The 24786-nt window shown below is 52.7% G+C and overlaps 8 protein-coding genes across 8 annotated transcripts; 4 read left to right on the top strand and 4 right to left on the bottom strand.

The window, feature by feature from the left end:
• Positions 1-890: 890 nt before the first annotated feature.
• DSM5745_01126 (sulfotransferase family protein) lies at positions 891-1982 on the bottom strand (the record flags this gene model as incomplete). The annotated part of the gene is made up of 4 exons (XM_026743142.1): positions 891-1298; positions 1358-1534; positions 1627-1805; positions 1865-1982. The coding sequence occupies 4 exons, from the start codon at positions 1980-1982 to the stop codon at positions 891-893; spliced, it is 882 nt and encodes a 293-aa protein (XP_026608987.1).
• Positions 1983-2776: 794 nt separating this feature from the next.
• Positions 2777-4692, bottom strand: DSM5745_01125 (putative MFS multidrug transporter; the record flags this gene model as incomplete). The annotated part of the gene is made up of 6 exons (XM_026743141.1): positions 2777-3084; positions 3141-3508; positions 3561-4130; positions 4177-4300; positions 4347-4480; positions 4541-4692. The coding sequence occupies 6 exons, from the start codon at positions 4690-4692 to the stop codon at positions 2777-2779; spliced, it is 1656 nt and encodes a 551-aa protein (XP_026608986.1).
• A 1564-nt stretch (positions 4693-6256) lies between these two features.
• Positions 6257-7606, bottom strand: DSM5745_01124 (uncharacterized protein; the record flags this gene model as incomplete). The annotated part of the gene is made up of 1 exon (XM_026743140.1): positions 6257-7606. The coding sequence occupies one exon, from the start codon at positions 7604-7606 to the stop codon at positions 6257-6259; it is 1350 nt and encodes a 449-aa protein (XP_026608985.1).
• Positions 7607-7814: 208 nt separating this feature from the next.
• DSM5745_01123 (uncharacterized protein) lies at positions 7815-8968 on the bottom strand (the record flags this gene model as incomplete). Its single annotated transcript, XM_026743139.1, has 3 exons — positions 7815-8170; positions 8216-8274; positions 8322-8968. The coding sequence occupies 3 exons, from the start codon at positions 8966-8968 to the stop codon at positions 7815-7817; spliced, it is 1062 nt and encodes a 353-aa protein (XP_026608984.1).
• Positions 8969-9359: 391 nt separating this feature from the next.
• Positions 9360-11156, top strand: DSM5745_01122 (cytochrome P450; the record flags this gene model as incomplete). The annotated part of the gene is made up of 7 exons (XM_026743138.1): positions 9360-9558; positions 9607-9740; positions 9790-10095; positions 10143-10187; positions 10237-10293; positions 10338-10513; positions 10565-11156. The coding sequence occupies 7 exons, from the start codon at positions 9360-9362 to the stop codon at positions 11154-11156; spliced, it is 1509 nt and encodes a 502-aa protein (XP_026608983.1).
• A 1619-nt stretch (positions 11157-12775) lies between these two features.
• On the top strand, positions 12776-21108 carry DSM5745_01121 (type I polyketide synthase; the record flags this gene model as incomplete). The annotated part of the gene is made up of 10 exons (XM_026743137.1): positions 12776-13045; positions 13097-13241; positions 13318-13586; positions 13661-14024; positions 14085-14311; positions 14374-14926; positions 14976-15135; positions 15188-19805; positions 19855-20172; positions 20221-21108. The coding sequence occupies 10 exons, from the start codon at positions 12776-12778 to the stop codon at positions 21106-21108; spliced, it is 7812 nt and encodes a 2603-aa protein (XP_026608982.1).
• Positions 21109-21355: 247 nt separating this feature from the next.
• On the top strand, positions 21356-23238 carry DSM5745_01120 (MDR family MFS transporter; the record flags this gene model as incomplete). The annotated part of the gene is made up of 5 exons (XM_026743136.1): positions 21356-21509; positions 21563-22392; positions 22457-22592; positions 22626-22901; positions 22964-23238. 5 exons carry the CDS (start codon positions 21356-21358, stop codon positions 23236-23238), a joined length of 1671 nt encoding a protein of 556 aa, XP_026608981.1.
• Positions 23239-23919: 681 nt separating this feature from the next.
• On the top strand, positions 23920-24778 carry DSM5745_01119 (putative 2-deoxy-D-gluconate 3-dehydrogenase; the record flags this gene model as incomplete). The annotated part of the gene is made up of 2 exons (XM_026743135.1): positions 23920-24048; positions 24113-24778. 2 exons carry the CDS (start codon positions 23920-23922, stop codon positions 24776-24778), a joined length of 795 nt encoding a protein of 264 aa, XP_026608980.1.
• Between the last annotated feature and the right edge of the window lie 8 nt (positions 24779-24786).

Genomic DNA, 24786 nt, shown 5'->3' with positions numbered 1-24786 from the left:
GCCTTCCTCCACCAACAGGCCCCGAGCCCCGGGATCCCCCTCCGAGCGAGATGACAGATGCAGCCGATATCATAGTCAGGTGAATCAACCGTTTCCGTACAATGCCTCCATCCAGGCCTGCTTGGACTTTTGGTTTGTACTATGATCTTCTGACATCAGGCAGGGGATTATCTGATACACAGACATCTCTACAATAAGGGTTGGGTGCTGCGGTTACGGAAATTCCAGTGGAATACACATAGTACGTTCGCCCCAACTCCTTTGGAACGCTGATCAGAGAAACCCGACTAATCCGTACCTGATCAATATCATAGTCCACCGAGCAAAGTCCGCGTAATCATACTGCTCCGGCCTCAATAGCCAATCTTTACCTCTGCCACAACGACTCCGCTTCCCGAGCTCGACGTACGCCGAGAAATACTATACTCACCTCTACCCGGGGTGAAGAAGCACATGAACGGCGCCAGGTATGGTAGTGCCCAATCAACACCTTTCTTGTGCTATGATATGTTTTTTGGCGCTGCTAACCGGCAATGCTAATGCAAGGTTCGATGGAGAGTTTATCGATGTATTCAGGGTGTAAGCGGAACGCCGGCCGCTAGGCGCCGTTGCTGCTGAATACCGTGGTCTACATTCCAGGTTAGCCTTTTAGATTGGGGAGGTTGAGGATTTTGGTTTATCACTTGGTCCTGGCCAGATGCAGCATGGCACAATACTCTTGAAGATGAACATTGGCGGTGGAAATGGAAGTACCGTATTGCGTCCGGGTTCTTGTTATAATCTCCAGTCTCAATTTCCTTGGACATTATTAGAACGCCAGAATCTATCTATTATACATATCCTCAGGACCTATCTCTATAATGACACCCACCGAACCCCCCCTTAACCTCTCAATCCAAATACTCCATCCCATACTGCGTCTCCGGCAACCCCCAATAAATCGAAGCCACGCCCTCCAGAACCCTCCAAACCGCCCAAACAATCGCCGCCCGCCAAAACACCTCCCAAACCCGCCACCACACCACAATATACTGATACCCCACAATAAAGTCCTCCTCCGCACTAACCGGGAAATCCTCCTTCGGTATCTCGCGGTTCAAGAACTCGCACAGCGGCTTCCACCCCTGCTTGATGTTGTACTCGAGCACCTTCCGGCCCCGGAGCTGCGCTGCACCCCGAACGTGCGCATTATGGGCCTTGTAATACGCAGGGAGATGGTTCTTGTTCCGGGTCCGCTTGCCTTGCGTGTACAGGTTCAGCGTTGAGCGGAGGAGGCGGCGGAAGGGGCGGAGGTAGATCTGGACTCGTCATTAGCATCTTTTCTTCATTTCAAGTAGAGAGCAAAGGGGAGACGCACCGTATCAACAAACGCAAGCAGCCACAACCTCTTCATCTTAATTATCTTATAGTAGCTATTCTCCATCGACATAACCCAGCTATCGGCGTCCTTGGCCGTGTTCAATATAATCTGCGCGTCCGGGTATGCGTCCATTAGCTCATGGATGAACAGGCTCGCGGGCATGTCGATTACGGCCTGGAAAAAAGCGTCCTCATTAGCATTCCTTCTTCTCTCGTGTTATACAGGGTATATTTTGGTAGGAGGGTATGGAATGGAATGGAACGCACATCATACCGCCACAGCATCCTCTCGAAATCAGCGCCCTCGAAGCTCCTCAGCTCGGGGATATAGTACTTTGCGCGGAGGGCGGTGTTCCAGAGGACGAGCGCGTCGTTCTGGTAGTCCAGGCAGGCTTCGGTGAGGTGGTAGGTGTTGTAGCCGAGCGTGTTGAGGGCTCTGTAGAGGGCTAGACATTCAGATGCATCTGTTAGGTATGGGTCTGTGGGAAGGATGGGCACGACTCACTCAGTGTTCCTGTTTGTGGCAGCCCGAGGCAGAGGACTTTCATTTCGCGCCCGGGCGTGCGGCGCTGTGGGCGTTCTCTGGGGTAGTGCGGTGCTGGGAAGGGGGCGTTGGCGGCCATGGTCTCTTTGGGTGGATAGCATGCAGGAAAAGGGTAGTGTATGTGATAGTTGACGGCAAACGAAGGGAGAGTGAAAGTGAATTTATTTGATATATTTGAAGTGATGTTGTGAAGTTATAATGCGGCTAGCCAGGATACGGTACGTGTATGTTGGACCTCGGGATAGAGACAAAGACTCCGTAAGACAAAGGAAGAGGCTCTGTCTGGCTTTGTCCATAAAGCCATGGTTTCACACGGCTACTTAATTAAGGTCCACGTCTATTAATAAATTCCTTTGCCTCTAGTTTATCCAATGGCGTAAGTCTTCTTATGAAGACTTTGCGTTGAACTCAGAGGCGTTGTTTCTGAACAGTTTCATGTCACTCTGCGGACTCAAGCGGATACCATAGCAGCGAATAATGAGAGAATCTCAGGGCCAGACGCAGAATGTGCGTCCGGTCCAGGGAGCTCTGGCGAACTAAGCAGGGCAAGATGGTCGTAGCAAAATATCGGATAAGGTACTAGTGCTGGGGGACTGAAGGGGTGTAAGCATCACTAGAGGCGGTCGTAATAGTATGCGTAACAGCTCGGAGGACTCAAGACGGTGACGGCCAGCAGGAGATTGGTTCTGCTCTGACGGCCATTCACATTGCAGCGCGTTGCGAGTAGAGCCGGTGCATATGCAGCGAATTGATCCTGATCAAGGAAACATGAGAGTCTTTGCACAGTAGCAGATCTTCAATTTGAAACAACAGAAACATGGCCGTATAATACACCGCGTAGCTCTCCCATCCTCAGGTCAAGTACCAATCGACCTAAACTAACCTCCTCATCGGCCTCTCCCACATTAGCCCCAATGCCAGAACCTCCGCAGCACAGAATCCCAAGACCAGCAGTAGTTGGCGCTCGTACCCGTCTGCAAACGCCTCTGTGATAAGCAACTGGGTGGACTGCGGGAGTGCCGCGATGGAGGAGACGTTTTTCATGATGTCGCGCAACACTTCGGGAGCGACTTGGCCTAGGAGGTGGTCCTGAACGCTATTGTTCAGAAGATTCGTTGCGACGCTCACTCCGACGGCACCGCCGAGGACTCGGATCTGCGTTACACTGCCTATGGCTGCGGCTGTTGGGTCGTTATTAGGGGGCTCCTTTGGTTTTGGGGATGATAGGAAAACGTACACAAGTCCTTTCCCTCAACTAGTGATGGCACGGTCAAGATCGCCGTGGCCAGACACATACCCACTCCTGTTCCAATGAGTGTCTGATACCCGTATATCTTCGCCTCGAGAGGTCTGTCTGCGGGGACAGAATAGAGCAGTCCTAGGCCCACCGTTTGGAGCACGGCCGAAATTGAAAACACGAATATAGGAGGCACGCGACCCCGGGCTGTTACCCCACCTGCTAACGCCGAGGATACTGCGATCGTCAGCGTGAGCGGCAAGATTCGGATTCCAGAATCTAATGCAGAGGTGTTGTTGAGGATTTGGAAACGGCCGGGGAGATCAAGGACGAGCGTTGTCAGTGGAACTCCGGAGAGGAGACATATCCTATTGACAGTCAGGGCTTGTTCAGTCGGTCGCTCTTGGTTTGGAAACTCACAAGCACAACCCCATTAAGACCCTATTCTTGGCGAATCTCCAGGGGAAGACAGGTTCTCTGGTGGAGTCACTGCGGTCTAGGAACCAGACCCAGCAAAGAAAGGCACAGAAAACGGGTAACGCCAGGGCAAGCAGGGTGATCACGACAGCATTATCCCACGTGTACAGGATCGCCGCCTCCTCAATAGCTACAATCAGGAACAGAGAGGCGGCGAGCAGAAGACTGAACCCGAGATAATCCACCCTCCCGCGTAGATTCATATTCTTCGAAACGCTCCACAGTGAAGTTGGGTGTGATATATCTGGAAATGCACCGGGCATGGAAAACCATACCAGTACGATGCTGACGGCGCCAGCGGGGAGGTTTATGTAGAAGATCCATCGCCATGTAGTGTGATCCACAATGCCACCTCCAATGAGTGGTCCCAGTAAGAAGCTTAATGCAATTGACAGAGCCATCACAGCATTGTAAGATGCATATTTATCTGGGTGGACCATTTCAGCGGTAATGATTGGCACCAAGCTGAAGAGACCAGCACCCCCGATGCCTTGAAGTGCTCGCAAGACGATCCTACATAAAGTCAGTCGGCCTTCCTCCCAACGAGTGCTTGACCTACAGTTGCAACATTGTTCGAGCCCCGCCGCAACCACCGGAAAAAGCAAGGAAGAGAACAAGCGCCGTGATGAGCATGAGTTTCCGTCCAACCAAGTCGCTGACCTTGGCCCAGATAACCAAAAAGCCTACTCCGTCAGTACGACTGTACCCAACCAGGCGACAATAACCTACTGAAGTAAGTTGTCAAATAGCTAGATACTACCCAGCTACTCTTGTCCCAACTTTGCAGGTCCTTCGCAATAGCCGTCAGAGCGGTACTGACGATTATGGAGTCGAGCGAGGCGAGGAAGACCGCCAAAGCGAGTCTGCAGTGAAAAGTGAGCCAGGGCGTAATAGGCTTGTTGGAGATAAGAAGACTGACATACCCAAGCGTGAGAAGCCTCAGCCGCCATCCTTTAAGACTGGCATTTGGTTCGTCGATTGCAGTATTGATGCTGGCATTGGTACTGACTTGTTCGACTTCGACTTCGACCCCTGCAGTTTCATGCTTCTTGAACGCTTCATCGAAGGAAGACATGATTTCGGGTCATGTATCCGTATTATCTGGATGCAAATATCTGGTTCAAAAGACAAGGCCCCTGGGGTGTTTTTGTATGGAGTCTCATCTCATCGCACCCTAAGCAGTAGCTAAGTAGCGGCCCTAGTAAATCTGCGCAGGCTCTCCTGAGCCCTCGGGCACCGTCAGCGTTTGATCGGCGGTTGTATGGTGTGATGGTGATCCCCAGCAGGGATACCGCATCGCTAGGTAGATATTCAGTGCACGAGGCTCAGTCCTTGGTTCCTCGATATCGATCCGGGACTACCGGGTAGAAGGAGAAGCGGCCCCAATGTTGCCAATTTTGAATCAGCAATGATGTTAGGCCCAGATTGGTGCATAGAAAAAAAGTTTCTTTAGTGGTCGGGGCACCGTGCGGCTGAACTTCAAGTGACGCTTCAGAGCAGCCTGCAGCGGCCGGCACTGCATATTCATTACTCTTCTCCTTGGATGCTGTACGGTTGCAGCCAGCTCCAAGCATATCACAAGCCTCGGCGATACGATATTGGGTTCGTCCCATCAAGCGCAACAGAAACCGTTAACTTGTTCAACTCCATGGCTGCTGACTCCTTGCATAGTATGGTAGTACGACCTGTAGCCTCGGAGTGATCGACATGGCCCAGGATGGCGTAATACTGCATACGCTTTGGGGCGTTCCGCGCTTACTCCAGCCCGGAGTACAGTATGCGGGCCAAGGGAAGGGGCAGTGCTGAAGCAGTGAAGCCTGAGACCAAACGCGGATCCTGGCGGCTGCATCTTGAAGTGCCAGCTAAGCATGTCATCCTCGGGCTCCAGTTTGACTGAGGCAAGGCCAAAGGGAACCGCCTTGCGTGGAATGGCGACACGGAATGTCGGGGGGTCGGGTAGCGACCTCGAGGGAGCGAGGTTACACAGACCTGCAAGTGATAGCAAACACAGCCAATAAGTGCTTTTCGTCCCACCCCTTGCTTCGATGGTGGGTGGACGATCACGTTGGATGATCTGCAATGATTTGACTTGGTTGGCTAGCTGTGCTGTCCAGCCGTGGGAAAGGCGCAAAAAGAAGAACTGGCTCCAAGGTTTCGGAAGGGGTGAGCCGGGGCCGCTGCCGGGCTAATGGTGTAAATCCTAGTCATCCGATCCTTGCTCCGAGTACAAAGAAGTCAGCGGTAAACGCGGACAAAAATTCCCGGATTTCATTGGAGAAGTGGTCTATTCATTGTTTGCTATTTCATGCAATGATGAATAATGAGATGAGGCCTTGTGGTATCCCAAGGCTGACGCCTAAGCGTACGTAGGAACGGTACGGAGTAGGATGGCCTATCGTCGAGGTTTGAACCGGGTATGCCTTCATTAATTAGATTGCCTTGAAAGACCCCTGGTCAGTTTACACCTACCGGGTGAGGGGCGGTTAGTTAGATAGAATTAGCGAGGTATAGAGCCTTTCTCATATGTTGGTTTGTATAATTTGTGTGATCCGAGGTAGCATAGTCATGACATCGGAACAATAGGTCACCCATTTAGCACAAAAAAAGGCACGCCATGTATATGTAAAAGGCCAATCGGATTACAGGTTCGACCGGCCCTCCCGGAAGTGAGCGGGAATCTTATGCCGCTGACTCTTCACCCACATCATATCTTGAACCTGGGGCACAGTAAGCGGTACCAGATTCTCCACAGCCCGATGTTCCGGAACCAGTCCTTTGGCACGAATAAAGGAAACACTAGAAACTGGCTTTACTCCCTGAGAGAAGCGCAAGATAGCTAGCGCCCATTCAGAAAGAACCATCTTTGTCTGTGGGGCATCACGAAATGTGAAGAAGAACGTATGCGGCATGCCCTCGTACTCTTGGACTGTCACCGAAACCCCTTGTGCATGGGCTACTTGCGCGATGAACAATGCTGGGTCGATACTCTGCTCCTGACCGGACCCCATCCATATCGGGCAGCATCCGGTCCAGTCGTCTGACCCGGCCGGACTGGCAAGGGGGTGCGCTAGCATTCCTGGTTCGCAATAGAGGTTCGCGCGGGGAGGCTTTGTCGGCCATTGCGGACAGGTAGGATAGCCTGGTTGAAGGTACGGCAGTATTTCGTGAGGTTGTTGGAAGATGTCCGTTCTAGCGTTCGATATGAACGATGGGAATGAAGTTGCGAGGTCTGTTATTGGGCTGAGGACGGCTATTCCGGCGGGGACAGTAGGTTGAATGGTGGTTCCGTGGAAATTGATCGATTTTCCTTTGCGTTTGAGACGGAGGAGTATCTGGAGTAAGCCGAACGCAAGACAGGAGCCGGAACTATCCCCCGCGAGGACAATTGACGATGGTGAGATCGCAGCGTGATGAGAGTGAGGGGGAGGTGCTAGGAGGGTTAGGTAGGCCTGGAAGACATCAAGCAAGGCGGCTGGGAAGGGGTTCTGTGGTGCGAGCCGCTGGTGAACCATTAACACCTTTGCCCCGGTTGCTTTTGCGAGGAAGCTTGTTGTTCTGCGGTAGCAGGATGGAGTATTCAGAGCAAACGTGCCACCGTAGATGTAGAGGATGGTCAATGGACTTCTGGTCTCGCCCTCAAGTCGCCGGAATTTCTCGCTCTCGGACAGCTCGGCGGGCTCGGGGGTGTCTTTCTTCGCATCGTGACGGTATCCAATCCATTCAAACTTGAGGAAGTCTGAATCTGCGCGGTCGTAGGGTACGTTGTTCTTGTTCAGCTCGTCGATGAGCTCGAGCAGCAGCTCTCGGGATGTATCTTGAGTCGGCTTCGGAGTGGTGAACTTGGAAACCCAGAGCTGGCCTCTGACCGGGTCATCTCGAAGTGAAGGAAGCTGGAGATCTGAAATGGAGGTACTGTGGACGATTTTGAGATAGCCTTCGCGGATTCTCTGCGCCGCAGCCTGAAGATGCTTGATATTTTCAAAGTCCATTCTGACGCGTGGTTGTAAATCGGACTGAAGAAAGTGTTGCTTTTTGTTGCTCTTTGTTTGTGTCGGCCCCTCGGCTTACGCTAAGTCCGTTTGTACAACCTCAACTCTGCCCCTTGTCAGATGACAAACTACTACGCTGATTATACTTACGGAAAGACAGGAGACTCTTGCCACAATATTCTCAACAAGATTTGGTACCTCATTAATACTAACATTCTACAACATCCATATCAATCTCCCGGTCAACCCTGATGCCCGCTGTTTCCCTCCCCCCCTTACCGACAGTGATCTGCGTTAAGGGATAGATATCACTAGCGGAATTGTTCAAGTGCGCCCGGTACTTCTCCCTTCCTCCATAAAGACTTCTAGTCGTTGTTCCAGCTGTCTCCGTTTGCTCCTCAATCGAGTTGCGAGAGCCCTTACTCCCATAAGTGAGTCGACTCCGCAGGGAAGTAAATGCGCTGCCAAACTTGACGAGTATGGGTGGGTATGTCGGGAGGCAGGCGCAGATGATGGCCACCCCGAGGTTGATGGTCGACCAGAGGACTGCTCGAGCAAGGGGAACTGCGAGGGTTAGATGAGCCTCTCAAAATGAGCCAAATTACGTACGGATATCATCGCTGGGATTGTAAAGATAGATGATTCGGATGGTGCCGACGACCAAAATGCTATGTTTGTCAGTATAACACAAAACCATCTGGACTCGGTGACATACAAAGTACTGAGCAGGAAAATACTCGCCAGCGCAAGTCGTTTCCGCAGACTCATATGCAGCCGCAGCACGGTCGGTATTGGCAATCCGATGATCGCAGCATCAATGAGCATATCCAGGAGTTCGGCCACAAGGAAGTACACGGAAAAGTTGAAGCAGTGTCCATCGACCGTCTTATCCCAGAAATACTCGATGGGGATGCAATACAGAAAAGAGCTGATAGTCACAGCGACGAACCAGGCCATGCAAACAGCAATGATTGTGTAGATGGCCAGACGGAAGACGTGCACTGGGAAGATGCGACGGTAAAGAAAGCACATCGAGAGCTTAATTGGAGTGACTGTTATGGCATATAGAGGAGGCACCGCGTATGTTGACTTCATGTAGGCGACATATTTTCGCTGGCTTTCTTGCGGGTCGGCGTATTGTTGTCCGCCTCCAAACGTGTAGACACTCACGAGGCCATTCGCGCAGAAGCCAAAGTACAGCACTGTGCTCAGTATGATGAACCAGTCATCCCACCCCAAAGGGGCGCGATTAACTCTTCTGGCTGAGAGGCGTAAACCAACGGCCAAGCCAGTCAGAACGATAAACAAAATTGTCACCACAACCGTGGCGTGGCCAAGGTGATTCAAGTCCGTGGTTGACATCTTCAACAAAGAAACGAGTATTTGCTACTCCATCATGCGCAACGGGTAAGCAGGGCACATTATATTCAAGGCTCTGATCGCCACGCGGCCACATGTTGGCATGACCGCTTCTTATCACGCCTTGTGCTCCCTTGCTGCAGCACCAGACAGAAAAGAAATCTTCAGCTCGACCACCCGCCACTCAGCGCCCTCCATTCCGCCCACAGCGAGGGGGCCCACGGTCTCGGAGAAAAAGCATTAGGAGCCGAAGCCGGTCAGATTGCAGTTGCCAAGGAGAGAAGGTTACACAGTCCGTTGGGCTTACACTCCATCTCCAACAAGAGCTGATGGGATTTGAAGGTCATCACGCCCGTTACGCAACTCTCCGGCAGTCCGGCGGTTGCTGTTCAAAATGCTATTCATTCCGTATGCACTGGCCCTGGGCATAGGCTACATCACATCGCTCGTTGTATATCGACTTTGCTTCCATCCTCTTGCCCGCATTCCTGGCCCGCCTCTGGCCAGAGTGACGTACCTGTTTGAGTGGTACTACGACCTTGTACTCAGCGGCAACTTCAGGTACCAGCTCAAGTCTTTGCATGAGAGATATGGTACGCCTGCCAAATGTATCACTCGCGCCCTTCAATTGACGAATCCAGGTCCAATTATCCGCATCAATCCCGATCAAGTCCATGTCAACGACCCTCAGTGTTACGACGAGATCTATAACCAAACCAACGGGCGCAATGTGAAGCCGCAGAACTACGCCGAGGTCTTTGGACCGTACCCGGCTGTGAGGATATTGCAATTATCTTTTCTTAGGCAGAACCTAACGAGACCAGACGATAGGAACCCAGTCTCACGAGCTTCACCGTATCCGTCGCAGCGCCGTCAATCAGTTCTTTTCTAAGAAGTCTGTGATTGATTTACTGCCAGTTATGCTACGGCCGATCCATATCCTCCGCGGGCGTCTTCGCGAGGCCAGCAAGACGGGGCAAACATTGAATATGAAGTACATGTATTCGGCTGTGACGCTGGATATCATCAACGACTACTGTTTCGCGAGGGAACCGTTCTATATCCATAAGCCGGACTTTGGCCGGAAGTGCTTCGATGATGTGGACAGTTTTCTGACCGTTAGCATACTGGTGAGTTGACTTAGTTTATAACTGTCGGGGATTGCTAATTGAGGTAGAATATCCACATGCCATGGCTTATGCGGCTCACGTACTCGCTGCCTGTGAGAATTCAATCCTGGGGATCCTGATAACTTTCATTAATTTGCCCAGGATCGCGTGAATAAGATACTGGCACCTGCGATGGCGGATATTCTTGATTTTCGTCGTGTAGGTTTGGCCAGTAAGCTTCTCTACAAAAGCTGACAGAGCAGGATCTCTCTCGCCAAGTCGAAGCTATCAGACTCGGCGAAGACAAGTCGTACGAGCAAGCAGACCACCGCACCGTCTTCCACGAGCTGCTCGAAAGTGACCTCCCACCACTTGAACTAGAAAGGGACCGCGTGCGAGACGAGGCGTTCCAGCTTGTAACTGCTGGCTCCGGAACAACGTGAGCATGCCTTTTCCATAACCTTACAACTAATACTGAAAGAGACTACAGCGCAACCGTTCTTCGCAACACGGCCTACCACATCGCCGCCAACGAGTCTGTCAGGCAGCGTCTCCATGCCGAACTCGTATCCGCAATCCCAGACCCTAACAATCTACCGTCTTTGATAGCACTCGAGCAGCTTCCCTACCTGGCCGCTGTCATAAACGAAGGTCTTCGGCTTTGTGCTCCAGTGATCCACCGCATGACGCGCCAATACCCTGATAAAACATTCAATATACACGGATACACTCTTCCACCGAATACCAAGATCTCAGTTACCCTCCCATTAATTCTCGAGAATGAGGATATCTTCCCCGAACCGTATACGTTCCGGCCTGAGCGGTGGCTGGACCAGAACCAGGATCCCGAGAATAGATTGGAGAAGTATTTAGTGACATTCAACCGTGGTCCACGCATGTGTCTGGGTATTAACCTTGCCCGGGCAGAGCTGGTGCTTATTCTTGCTGCTGTGTTCAGGGAGTTTACGTTTGATGTTAGTGAGGTCGTTAGGGAGAGGGACATCAACTACTCTCATGATTTCATTGTTGGGGCGCCGAGGCGTGATAGTCCGGGGATCTTGGTCAAGCTCAAGGCTGTCTAATCCAGCGTGTTCCTTGCTTTACTGTTGTTTGAACGTGCACAAAATAAGGCCCAGACAGATACTGGGCGAGGACACCTAGGATTCAATGGAAATTGTCTATGAAGGACCAGATAACCCTGCATATCCGGCTTACGCTCAAAGCCACAGACGGAAATCCAGCGAGGTAATCTCAGCACCTAGCCAACTGCAGTTGCCCAGCCTACCTACGTATGCTATGCATCCCCGGCCAATGAAGCGAAAACGCCGACGATCAGGCCAGACTCCAGGGATACACCGCTAAAACCAACTATAAGCGCCGATTCGAAGGGGTGGGTTACACAGCCATCGGCGAATACCGGAGAGGAGGCCACTTAGGGCTGCAAAGGCGGGGGTGGAGGCTGACATGCATTTGCCTGGTCACACATCGCCATTTCTTAGCGCCCACAACGCCTTGGGCGCTTCCAATCCGCGTGCGTTGCTTCGATTGATCTCCAAGGATCAGGAAGACTCCGAGTTCCATTCAAGGTTTCCTTTCCTGCAAGGCCTCCAATACGGAGTACTAATCGGCGCCCGCTCGGGCTCTAATCTCCGTTTGTCCGCCACACGGCAAAGGATTGCTTGACCAAGCCCTTGGTGAAATCCTTCAGACTATCCCTGACTCACTGAGTAGTTCATGCGGTTGTTCTAACTTAGWWCAWSCGSTTGTTCTAAGCCGATTTGGATCGCCTCTAGTTGATCGATCGGGCTATGCTTGGGAAGCTGGGATTGCAATTGCCAATTGGGCTAGAGTGTAACCATGTTATTCTAGGCGCCATTATATACTTCAGTAAGCTCAAGAAACATAGTACTAAGGAGTAAGTATCGAGACTAGAGTCTATGTCCTTAAGATAGCTAAATATGAACACTTTAACATACATCTAGTAATTGCTCCAATCATTACCAGGGAAATCAACCTGGAATGTGTCTGAATCAGAAAAGACAACTGCGAGGCAGTCTCTTGGAATCTCTTGTCAAGGCAAAGACGCAGTGTGGACGGGGTCGCATGACGGAGTATACGCAGCATCAGTACGGAGCGTACGCAGGGACGCGGGCGGGTGGAGCCCGGCGTGTCACGTCGCTGCCTTTCCTCTCGCAACGCCATGATCGTCGCTCCCGTCGCCTACGGAGTACTGACAAGGACAAGGTCCTTTCTCGCTTGCCCCTTATCATCATGCATCTGACATCGTATCACAGAGCAGAGCGCTAAACTTGCATCTCAATGATCTCATATAGATTTTAGGCCCCCAAACCTGTCGCCAACCCAACAGCAGGATCATTGCCGGCCAGCAACGCGCCACGCAGAACCGCCAGGATGTGTGATCCCTGCACCCACCGGCATTCGTCTCCCACCACACGAACCTACCTATCCAGGTACTCTGGACTCAGGCAAGCACCCGAGCAAGATCAAGTAGTCAGCTCCGATGGGGCTGAACTTTGTTCCAAGGCTGCAGCAATCTTGCGTGTGGCACATCTATTTTCAATCGCGTATACCGAGTACACCATGAGGAGCTTTGAAGTCAATGAAGCTTGATAAACGACCTCCTTGTCTAGACCGGCGGCCAGGAAATATCTGTTGAGCAGTCAAATTATCTTTTTTGAAAATGTCGTCCGATCTGAAAAATCATGTTGCTGCCTCGCCGTTTCCGCAAGTGAATGGAACTTCATTGCCAACGAGCAATGGCAATGTTCCCAATATCGACGCAGTTCCGCTCGCCGTCGTCGGGATGGCATTCAAGTTTCCGCAGGGGTTGGACACGGCGGATTCGTTCTGGGAGGCCCTTTGCGCCGCGCGTTCAGCGTGGTCGCCATTCCCCTCCAGTCGTTTGAACTCCGATGGCGTCTACGACGCGGATGAAGAGCGGCTGAATAGCGTACGTCCTCTCGGGAGGTGAAACAGGGAATGTAATGAGCTGAGCTTGCAGTTTCCTCTCAAAGGCGCGCATTTTGTAGACGGAGATGTTGGCGCTTTCGATGCCCCATTCTTTACACTTGGTCCGGCTGAAGCAGCAGAAATAGACCCTCAGGCACGCACTCTGCTGGAGACCACGTACCATGCTCTGGAGAACGGTCCGTCGCCCACCTTGCTTCATGCCTGCCCGTCCTGCAATCTTGGCAGAGCCTCTAACCAAGCCATTTATTATAGCTGGAATCCCGATATCCACGATTGCTGGCACAAAAACTTCAGTTCACACCGGGACCTTCGCGGAGGACTATAAAGGGTTCTTCATAGAAGACCCCCAGTTTGCGGGCAGATATGCGGCTAGCTCTCTTTCACCGAACATGCTCGCCAACCGCATCAGCTGGTTCTATGATTTGCGCGGAGAGTCGGTGAATATGGATACAGCCTGTTCCAGTACCTTGGTTGCGCTGCATGCTGCTTGTCAAGGACTGAGAACAAGAAGTTCAGATACGGTTTGTCTACATTTCTTCTTCACCTAATGGCCCACTGAGCTTCGTTTTACTGACCATTGGAAATACTGAAACAGGCTATCATGGCGGGCGCGAACCTCTTCTTAAGTCCCGACACCGCAACGTTTCTCAACAACCAAGGTTTCCTCTCCCCCGACGGACGATGCTTTAGCTTTGACGAAAGGGCAAATGGATACGGCAGAGGAGAGGGATTTGGCGCCGTTATCCTGAAACGATACGACGACGCACTCCGCGATAAGGATTCAATCCGGGCCATCATCCGCGCAACGGGAACAAACCAGGACGGTCGGACACCGGGCATTGTCCAGCCAAGCCCGGAGGCTCAAAGCAGACTGATTAAGGAAACATACCGGAAGGCTGGAGTTGATATGCGTTTGACGAAGTACGTTGAGGCGCATGGAACAGGGACCGCTGTCGGAGGTACGTCGCATAAGACCCGGTAGTTCACTATACAAGTTCTGATGCCAGACCTGGTCATAGACCCTATCGAGGCGGCTGCCATAGCAGATGCATTTGGCGAACACATATCGCCCGAGAATCCGCTCTATGTGGGAACAGTCAAATCCAACATCGGGCATCTTGAGGGTGCCAGTGGCGTGGCGGGGATGATCAAGAGCATTTTGATGCTGGAGCGCGGGACGATACCCGGCATTGCGGGGCTGGAGACACTAAACAAGACGATAGAAGAGAGGCAAAGAAGTCTCAAGGTATGTCAGGTAACCTGAATTAGTTCACTATGGGCTACTACTTACATTGAATCTCCGTAAAGTTCCCTAGGGAATCGTGTCCCTGGCCGACGGACGGGCAGCGAAGACTCTCAATCAGCTCCTTTGGGTTTGGCGGGACCAACGCCCACGTTGTTATGGATGATTCTGCGCATTATCTGCACCCCCACGACGGTGAAATCCCAAACGGCAAATCAATCTGGTACGACGGTCCCAGACTTCTTGTCTTCTCCGCACAAGACGAAGACGGCATTTCCCGACTCGAGACCGCATATAACGAACATCATGCTCGTACCTCCGACCCTCACAATCACCATTACCTCTCACAGTTGGCATTTACCCTCAGCGAGAGAAGAAGCGCACTCCTTTGGCGCTCCTTCGCGATCTGCCGCTCCCCAGAACATTTGAAAGATGGCCTCAAACTCTCGCCTCCGGTGAGATCAATCAGTGCACCCAGGTTAGCTCTGTGCTTCACAGGCCAGGGCGCACAGTGGTATGCCATGGGGCGAGAGCTGGAAACCTATGAGAGCTATTCTAGGAGTTTAGTTGCTTGTGCAGAAGAACTCAAGTCGTTGGGATGCACATGGGATCTTCACTGTATGACCGGAATTCTATCCACCTCAAAGTCCCCGCTGACAGTTATTAGACGAGCTTTCCCGCGCACCAGAGGATACTCGAGTGAACGAACCTGAAATTAGCCAGACACTGTGTACTGCCCTGCAGCTGAGCTTGGTTGACCTCCTCGAGAGTACTGGTGTGCAGGCGACGGTGGCAGTGGGCCACTCCTCTGGCGAGATTGCAGCTGCGTAAGCCTATTCCAAATCCATGGCGCAAAGAACTAGCTAAGATACCCATTAGATACGCCCTCGGTGCTCTGGATAGGCGGTCCGCCCTCGTCGTGGCGTATCATCGCGGCAGGTTGGCTTCCCGACTGGCTAGAGACAACTCCCAGCCAGGCGGCATGCTTGCTGTTGGGATATCCGAGACAGAAATCACGCCTTACTTTGAGGCCGTCAGTAATAGGTTCGGAAAGCTCGATATCTCAGTTGGATGTATAAACAGCCCTCGGAGTATCACTGTTACTGGAGATAAGAAGCAGATAGAGTACCTCAGAGGTCTGCTCGAAAACGACAGCGTCTTTGCTCGTGGGCTCGCCGTTACTGTGGCATATCATTCAAAGCATATGCAGGCCATTGCCGAAGAGTATGGAATGGCTATAGGGACGCTTGATGGACGTGTCGGCCGAGTCGCCGCTCACATGATCTCTTCTGTCACTGGGGATATTGTATCACCAGCACAGGTTGGCCAAGCCGGCTACTGGGTAAAAAACATGGTGTCGCCGGTTCGATTTGCAGAAGCATTCGCAAAGTCGGCTTTGCTTAAAATCGCAGATAACAACACGCTACTTGATACGACTAGAATCCAGTTCGATGATGTCCTTGAAATAGGGCCCCACGCACTTTTGCAACGGCCTGTCAAAGACATCCTAGCGTCTGTGTCCAGTCGAGGTCCAGTCCCTGGCTATACGTCTGCACTAATTCGAGAAGAAAGTGCAACCGAAACCCTGCTCGCGGCGATAGGTCATCTCCACTCTCGCGGCCACTACGTCGATATCTCAGTTTTGAACCAGATTCCCTCTTCCATCCGGCCCTTGATAAACCTACCATCATACCCATTCAATCACACCCGCTCCTATTGGCGCGAACCACGAATCAGCAAAGGCCATCGCTTCCGCCAGAACCCTCGGCACGACTTTCTTGGTCTCCGAGTCCCGGACTTCAATCCAGGCCAGGCCAAATGGCGACGCCGGCTTAGGCTCTCTGAGGATCCCTGGCTCGAGGACCATGTGATTGCTCGCGTCAACATCCTCCCGGCTGCTATGGCTATTGCGATGGCCGTCGAGGGGTTGAAGAGCCTAGCTGCTGAAAGAGAGAAGAACGCCCTGGCGGGTTACCTCTTGAAGGATGTGCGGTTCCTTCGACCTGTCACGCTTTCAGCAGATGCGGATGGGGTTGAGGTTGAGTTTTACCTCTCCGCTACTGGACAAGAGGATGACCGCAATGAGTCCTGGAGGGGTTTCCAACTTTACTGTCTTGAAAACGACTCCTGGGTTGAAGCGGCTCGGGGTAAAATTTGCGGCAAGTATGAGGACGATCAAGGCCAGGTTGATCGTGGTCTTGAGACACTGCTGGAGAGTGAACAACATGCTGCAGAGCTTGTGCGCCTACAAGCCTCTTGTCAGCGCAGAGTTGACATGTCGCGGCTTTATCAAGCCCTAGCGGCCAACGGTGTTGACTATGGCCCGACCCACCAATGCATCAAGACATCCTCATATACCGACAACGACAACGGACCCTACGAATGCCACGCTGCGATAGATCCGCACTCACATCGTGCAAAAAGTCGAAAGTTCCACCAAAATAATTTCACTATCCACCCCACCACACTCGATGGACTCTTTCATTTAAACGTCGTCCCCATGACGAAGGGGGGATCGAGGATCCTGCCCAGTGTAGTGGCAGGGATTCGAAGGATGTTTATCTCCGAGAAGGGCATAGCCAAGAACAAGGACCAGGATACCATGCTTGCCTGGAACAAGTCCGCCTTTTCCGGGTCGAGTAATGTGGCTTCTGACGTTGTTGCCTTTGACGCATCCGGGACAGAAGCACTGGTTGTCTTGGAGGGTCTGGAGGCCAGATACTTGAAAGAGGAACAAGGGCCGCATGGGCAGGACGAAATGACGAAAAGGCTGTGTTGGAACTTCGACTCGAAGCCTGATATTGAACTTCTCTCCCACGATGAGCTGTATGGGTACGTTAACGAAAAGGTTCCGATGCAAAGCCCGCCGGTTGAGTTGGATTTGGATGTTAAAACTTTGGTTTACATCTGCATTCTGCGATCTCTTAAGCAGTTGACATCAGACCTTATTGAGACAATGGCGCCCCATCAGCAACGATATGTGTCTTGGATGCAGTATGAGAAGGCGAAGTTCGCTGCGCTCGATGAGAACAGTCTGATCAAGAGAAGGGTCGAAGCACATCTGCACGATGATACGTTTTATAGTCAGCTACTCGATACACTTGAAGCCCACAACAATCAAACCAAACTGTTTGCTGTGATTGCCCGGAATCTTCCCGCAATCCTACAAGGATCCGTGGATCCCGTGGATCTGACTTTCAAAACACCCCTGGTGAAGGAATACTATCGCGAGGTCTACGAGAACTCCACCGCGCAATCTCAAGCGCTGCACTTCATAGACATCTACGCGCACAAATACCCACGCCTCAAAGTCCTAGAAATAGGAGCTGGGACCGGCGGTATGACCAAAGATATCTTGGACACATTGACTAAAATTGGATCTGGCGAATCCGGAAGAGGGACACCACGCTTCGACCATTATACGTACACGGATATATCCGCTGGCTTCTTTACTGATGCTGCCGCGCTCTTCGAAGCGTTCCCGGAGAAAGTATCCTTCCAGGTGCTTGATATTGAAAAAGATCCGGCCATGCAAGGCTTCGAGGCCGGAGCATACGATCTCATAATAGCAGACAACGTGTTCCATGCTACCCGGGACTTGGACGCAACCGTCAAGCATGCACGCAAGCTACTCAAGCCCGATGGAAAGCTGGTCCTCTTTGAGCTGACAAGCCCAGATGTCACGCGGCTAAACTTTGCTTTTGGGGTTCTGCCGGGCTGGTGGCGCTTTGAGGACCAGTATAGAGAGCTCAGCGCTGGTGCGGAGGTGACAACGTGGAATCATGTCCTAAGCAAGAACGGCTTTGCCGGAATCGAGCTTGAAATCAAGGATTACGCCGAGCGTGAGTCTCAGGAGCACAGTGTGCTCATTTCAACGGCAGTGAAAGACCTACCTCAACAACCCAGTCTTGATCTTCCACGGACGGCAGTTGTATATGACGTGAATGACCCGGTCCAGAAAGCTGTTTCAGAAATGTTACTATCACGCATCCAAGAACTCGGGGCCGACACTGCCGCAGTTAGTCTGGATGACGCAGCGCAACTGGCACGCCAAGGAAAGTGGTTCTTCGTGGTTATTCTCGAACTTGGGGACGGGGTTCTTTCTACCCTCGATGCCAATGTGTACTCGCCGTTCAAAAAGCTTCTCGAAGCTGCTGATGGGATGCTCTGGGTCTGTCGAGGCGGCGGCTTCCGGCCACAGCTACCGGAGCACGCTATGATTCAGGGCGCATTCCGCGGTATCCGCCTTGAAGAGCTGGCGTCAAAATTTATCTCTCTATCGCTAGACCCATCCTCAACCTCACCGGCGCGCATGTCGGACTTGATATTACGGGCTTTCGACGCCGTTGTTACGAGGCATGTGAACGAGTGCGAACAGGAGTATGTCGAGCGCCACGGGCGTCTCTGCGTTGATAGGCTGATCGAAGCCGATTATATCAATGAGAAGATACCTGACCTCACGGCCGAGGTAGAGGAGGGAGAGTCGGCTTTTGGAGCGCACAAGGCATTGCGCCTCAACATCGCGACACCGGGATTGCTAGATACATTGCAATTTATCGACGATGAGTCTACTCTTCCACCACTAGGCCCCGACGAGATTGAGATCAAGGTTGAAGCATGCGGCGTCAATTTCCGTGACTGTCTAATTGCCCTAGGACGCATTGCCGGTGACCGTTTTGGCTTCGAGTGTGCGGGTACTGTATGTCGCAAAGGCAGTGAGGTGCGAGACCTGAATGTCGGCGATAGAGTCTGCGCCAGTGCAATCGGGACGTACCAGACATATGCCCGCTGCAAGGCTAGTGATGCAATTCCTATACCCGACGGCATGAACATCGCCGAAGCAGCCGCCCTTCCGATTGTCTTCGGTACAGCCTACTACGCTCTGATCCATGTCGCAGATATCCAGCCAGGCGAAACGATTCTCATCCACTCGGCGGCAGGGGGGACGGGACAGGCCGCTATCCAGATTGCGAAACTCCGCGGCGCAGTGATCTTTGTGACTGTTGGCTCAGAGGAGAAAAAGAAGCTGCTGATGGATCTCTACGAGATATCCGCTGAGCATATCTTCGACAGTCGCAATGCGTCCTTTGCCAAGGGGATCCATCGCATGACGGGCGGACGGGGAGTTGATGTCGTTTTGAACTCGTTGAGCGGCGATTTACTAGTGAGCAGCTGGGAATGCGTCGCTCCATTCGGTCGTTTCCTTGAACTGGGAAAGAAAGATATACTTGGGAATGGAGATCTACCAATGCGGCCTTTTGAGCGGAATGCCTCGTTCCATGCCATCGACCTTAATGAAGCACGGAGGTATCGACCGGCCTTGCTGCAACGGTTACAGAAAGAGATTGGGAATCTCATAGCAGACCATCAAGTCACACCTCCACGCCCAATCCACGTCTATCCCGTCAGCGAGGTTGAACAAGCGTTCCGTTACTTGCAGGGCGGGAAGAATACGGGGAAGACTGTGATCGAGATACGTGGGGACGATGTGGTTAAGGTGAGAATGGCCGTATCCTGGCGTGGGGTTTTACTAATCACCATTCTAGACGAAGCTCAACGTACATCGCCCATGGTCTTTTGATGCGAACGCAACGTATGTTATTGCCGGCGGCCTAGGAGGTATCGGTCGTGCGACCGCGCGGTGGATGGCGAACAGGGGCGCGAAGAACCTTCTCTTGCTGTCTCGGTCAAGACCTAATACAGAGGCGCAGCAAGTCATTGAGGCCATGGAAAATGACGGCGTTCATGTTGAAGTACGCGCGTGCGACATCAGTGACTTTGAGCGTCTGAAAGTTGTCCTCGAGGATATTGGGCGAACGATGCCTCCAATCAAGGGCTGTATACAATCTGCTATGGTTCTTCGTGTGAGTTCAACGTCTCCAGTCCGGTCTCTCCCTACTAATGCATACCAGAACAAGGTATTCGCCAATATGACCTATACCGACTGGGAAGAAGCGGTGCCGTGTAAAGTCGCTGGGACTTGGAACCTACATTCACTTCTCCCTAGCGGGCTAGACTTCTTCATCACGTACTCTTCCATCGTGGGTGGGATAGGAGGCACAGCGGCCGTCAACTATGCCGCCGCCTGCGTTTATCAAGACGCTCTAGTCCACTACAGGAACGGTTTGGGGGAGCGTGCAACGACCCTCAACCTAGGCGTGATGTTGGATGATGGCGTTTTGCGCGATAATGATGCCGTGCGCAATGCGCTTACAGCTTCAGGATATCCCATCGGCATCTCTCAGAAAGAAATGTTTGCATTGCTGGAGTATCACTGCGATCCATCGCTCGAGATCCCGGATACGCCGCTCCGGTCGCAAGTCCTGGTGGGTCTCAATACACCCCTGGGCCTGGCCGCGGAAGGACGCGAGATCCCTGTTCTTCTTAATCGACCGTTGTTCAGTGGGACGTGGAATATAGTTGACTCTAGCACATCAGCGACAACCAACGCCGCTGAAGACACAGGAGGCAATGTGGATGTCCTCCGCCAGCTAGCAACCATCACCTCCATGCAGGACGCAACAGATATCATTGCCGAATCGCTAATGCAGCGACTCAGCAAGGCAATTGGCGTCCCGCTCAAGAACCTGGATGCCGGCAAGCCGATGAACCAGTACGGAGTCGATTCGCTGGTGGCCGTGGAGTTGCGGAACTGGTTTAAATGGAAGCTGGATGCGGATATCGCGGTGTTTGAGATGCTGGGCAAGATGAGCTTTGAGGAGATGGGGCGGATTGCGGCGGGGAAGAGTTTGGTGGTCAAGGGGATTTTGTCGTCGTGTTCGGCTTCGGACAGCAAGTGATTTGATATAGAATGAGTCCGTTATAGAATATGGCAGAGTTAGGGCTTGGTGTGGAGATGCATAGAAATTGGCCACTTAGAAACTCCCGAGAATTAGCACAAGCAGTCTAAGATGATGCCATCGATAAGTGTCCTTTAGTGACTCGAATTCTCGGGCGATAAAGCTTTACCCACCAGAGCTTCCTGTCACTATAAAGTCGCCATTTCTGTCATTTCTTTTTCAGACGTCCACAAAGTCCATTGTCAAAATGTCGTACGGAACAATCGCCCCAGCGGAGTCTCATAGCCCAGCTCTCGAGCACGAGAACGACCATGGAGTCCAGGAACAGGGTCAAGAAGAGGAACCGCTGCTCCCCGCAGCAGACTGGACGCCGCCCAAAGGCTTCCTCTGGATCCAAGTCGGTTCGTTTCCCATTCACCCTCTTCCTTTTCCTTCTAATCACCAACACAACCAGCAATCTTCGCCAACGTCTTCCTCTCCGGCTTCGACGGCACAATCACAGCCTCCACCTACGCCCTGATCAGCTCCGACTTCAACGCCGCAAACACCTCCTCCTGGCTCACAACCTCCTACCTCATCACCAGCACCGCCTTCCAGCCCCTCTACGGCCGCTTCTCCGACATCTTCGGCCGCCGCGCCTGCTTCTTTACGTCCACAATAACCTTCCTCCTCGGCTGCACAGGCTGCGCCCTCGCGCGCGACGTCATCTTCTTAAACCTCATGCGCGCCCTAACCGGCATTGGCGGCGGCGGCCTGATGACCATGGCAACCATCATCAATTCCGATATGGTTCCGTTCCAGCGCCGCGGGATGTACCAGGCTGTGCAGAATGTGCTGCATGGGTTTGGGTCGATCTGTGGGGCGTCGCTGGGGGGGTGGATTGCGAATGGCGTTGGGTGGCGGTGGTGCTTTTTGCTGCAGGTTCCTGTGGCTGTTTTTGCGCTTGGTGTTGGGTGGCTTGTTATTCCTGCCCCTCGGCCGGTTAAGCAGATAGTCGGTGCTGGATTGGGCGTTTGGAAGCAGGTTGATCTTGCCGGTGCGCTGCTGCTTATTCTGGGGTTGTCGGTGCAGCTTGTGGGGTTGAGTTTGGGGGGGAATGAACTCCCCTGGAGTGATGGGTGGGTTGTTGGGTGTTTGGTCGGCAGTGTGGTTCTGCTGGCTGGGTTCGTCGTTGTTGAGGCGAGGACGAGTGCGATTCCTGTTATTCCGTTGAGGATGTTGAGGGGTCTGTTGCCGGTTTCGACGCAGGTTGCGAATGTCTGTGTTGGGATGGCTGCTTACGCTGTGCGTTCTGCTCTCTGTTCCCTTCTGCAATTGAGACTAGTATGCTGACGATGCTGGTGCGCAGTTTCTCTTCAACCTCCCGCTCTTCTTCCAGATCGTCCTCCTCGACAGCGCATCAAAAGCCGGTGCGCGTCTCGTCATCCCCTCCCTTGCAACGCCTATCGGCGGCCTCTTATCCGGAATCATAATGTCGCGGTACGGTAAGCTAGCATGTCTGATGCGCCTTGGTGCAGTCCTCATGTTCATCGGCAATCTCCTCGTCATGCTCCTCGACTTTGAAGACTCGGCCTGGAAATATCTCGTCTATGTTATCCCCGCGAATCTAGGACAGGGCGTCGTCTATCCAGCTATTCTGTTTACGATTCTCGCAGCATTCGGTCATGAAGACCATGCGGTCTCCGCGTCGACGGTGTACCTCATTCGCTCGCTGGGAACGGTATACGGCGTTGCGATTACTTCTGCGATTGTCCAGAATGAGCTCGTGCGCTCCCTGCCTGGGGCGTTGCGAGGTGTACCGCATAAATGGAAAGTACCTTCCCTCCCCTTATGCTTCTTGCTACAACATATCCAGCTCGTTCATCCGTGACTCTTATCCCGCTCCAAATATCCACCTCCTTGATTTGGCATGGCAACCGCTCACCATCTTATTTTCTCATCCAGGTAATCGACGAGATCCGCCACTCCGTCAGTGCGATTTACAACCTCGATCCGGAGAACCAACTCGTTGCAAGACAGGTGTACTATGGCGGCATCCGCATGGCATTTGGGGTCAGTGCAGGCTTTGGCGCTATCGCTGTTGTTGCGGCGTTGTTCGCGAGGGGACGGGGTCTCAAGAGGGAAGGTTGATATCATACCTGACCATGTCCTTGTCTTCGTGGCAGGCAGCACTTCAGTGATGGCTGAGACAAGTTGGAATTGTGGTATGATCAGGGTGAGTATGCCTGGGTCCCAGGATGTGTATGTGTTTGTTTGGAGAGGTTTGCGAGGACGTCATAGAGGGTTTGGACCTTGGATATGCATAAGTAGAGATATATACGCATATACTCATAGACTTTTCTTTTTGACACTCTGGGGCTCTGAAGTACGGCATCATAGTTTGTTCCCTTTTGGCGCTCATTCGTCTCAAGGACCAGAGCTCTACTTCCAAAGCTGAAGGTAGCCTACTCATCCCTCAAAAAGCGCGGATACATATCCGAGCGTCAGGAAAAGGCCAGAGTGAGGCTGACCGTTCACTCTCAGACTATGGTCCAAAGACGCCGGATATATCAGAGACTTGTTTTTGTCTTATCCCATCTCAGCGCTTGATTCGCCATATGATTACTTCCCTGTTGATATCCTGACGTAGCTCTATCCTTGATAGTAGAGTCGGACAACCCCCGATCGGCGCAGTAACCGATGCGGGGAGACGTCGGGCTCTGTCGGCAACGGAAACATCCTCTTCGGGATGCCCCGCACTGCCACTATATAACAGCAACAACCATCCCACTCTCTCCAATTTCCAATCCAAATCACACACAGCCCACAGAAATGGCAGACGTCGCATCCCTCTTCTCCCTACAGGGCAAAACCGCCCTCGTGACCGGCGGAACCCGCGGCATCGGCGCCGCAATGGCCATTGCACTCGCAGAGGCCGGGGCAGACATCATCCTCGTCCAGGTACGTCACCCACTTAGGTAGCTCTCCCTCTCCCCACGACGTAGATGCTAACGTACTCATACAGCGAGACACGCGCAACACAACAACCCACGACGCCATCACAAGCCTCGGCCGAAAAGCCACCATCCACGCCGCCGAACTCTCCGACCGCGCCGCCGTAAAGGCCATAATCCCCACCCTCGTCTCGCAAGGCCACACGCCCACAATCCTGCTCAACTGCGCGGGGATCCAACGCCGGCACCCGTCGGAAAAGTTCCCCGACGAAGACTGGGACGAGGTGTTGAACGTCAACCTGACCAGCGTCTTCACGCTCTGCCGCGAATTCGGCGCTTATATCCTGTCCCGTCCGGACGAGTCCTTCGCGCCGAATAGGAAGAAGGGGTCTATTATCAACGTTGCCTCGCTGCTGTCGTACCAGGGTGGCATTACGGTCCCCGCGTATGCGGCGAGTAAGGGGGGCATTGCGCAGCTTACGAAGGCGCTGAGCAATGAGTGGGTTGGGAAGGGGATTAACGTCAATGCTATTGCGCCGGGGTATATTGATACGGATATGAATGTTGCGTTGATCAACGACAGTAATCGGAATGCGGGGATTATGGCGCGGATTCCAGCGGGGAGGTGGGGGAGGCCCGAGGACTTTAAGGGGCCGGTTGTGTTTCTGGCGAGTGAGGCGAGTTCTTATGTTAGTGGGGAGCTTGTTACGGTTGATGGGGGGTGGATGGGGCGGTAGACTTGTAA

Source organism: Aspergillus mulundensis (assembly GCF_003369625.1).
Source record: "Aspergillus mulundensis strain DSM 5745 chromosome Unknown scaffold_0, whole genome shotgun sequence".
In the NCBI taxonomy this organism is placed as follows: domain Eukaryota; kingdom Fungi; phylum Ascomycota; class Eurotiomycetes; order Eurotiales; family Aspergillaceae; genus Aspergillus; species Aspergillus mulundensis.
This window is presented reverse-complemented; position numbering and strand designations above follow the sequence as displayed.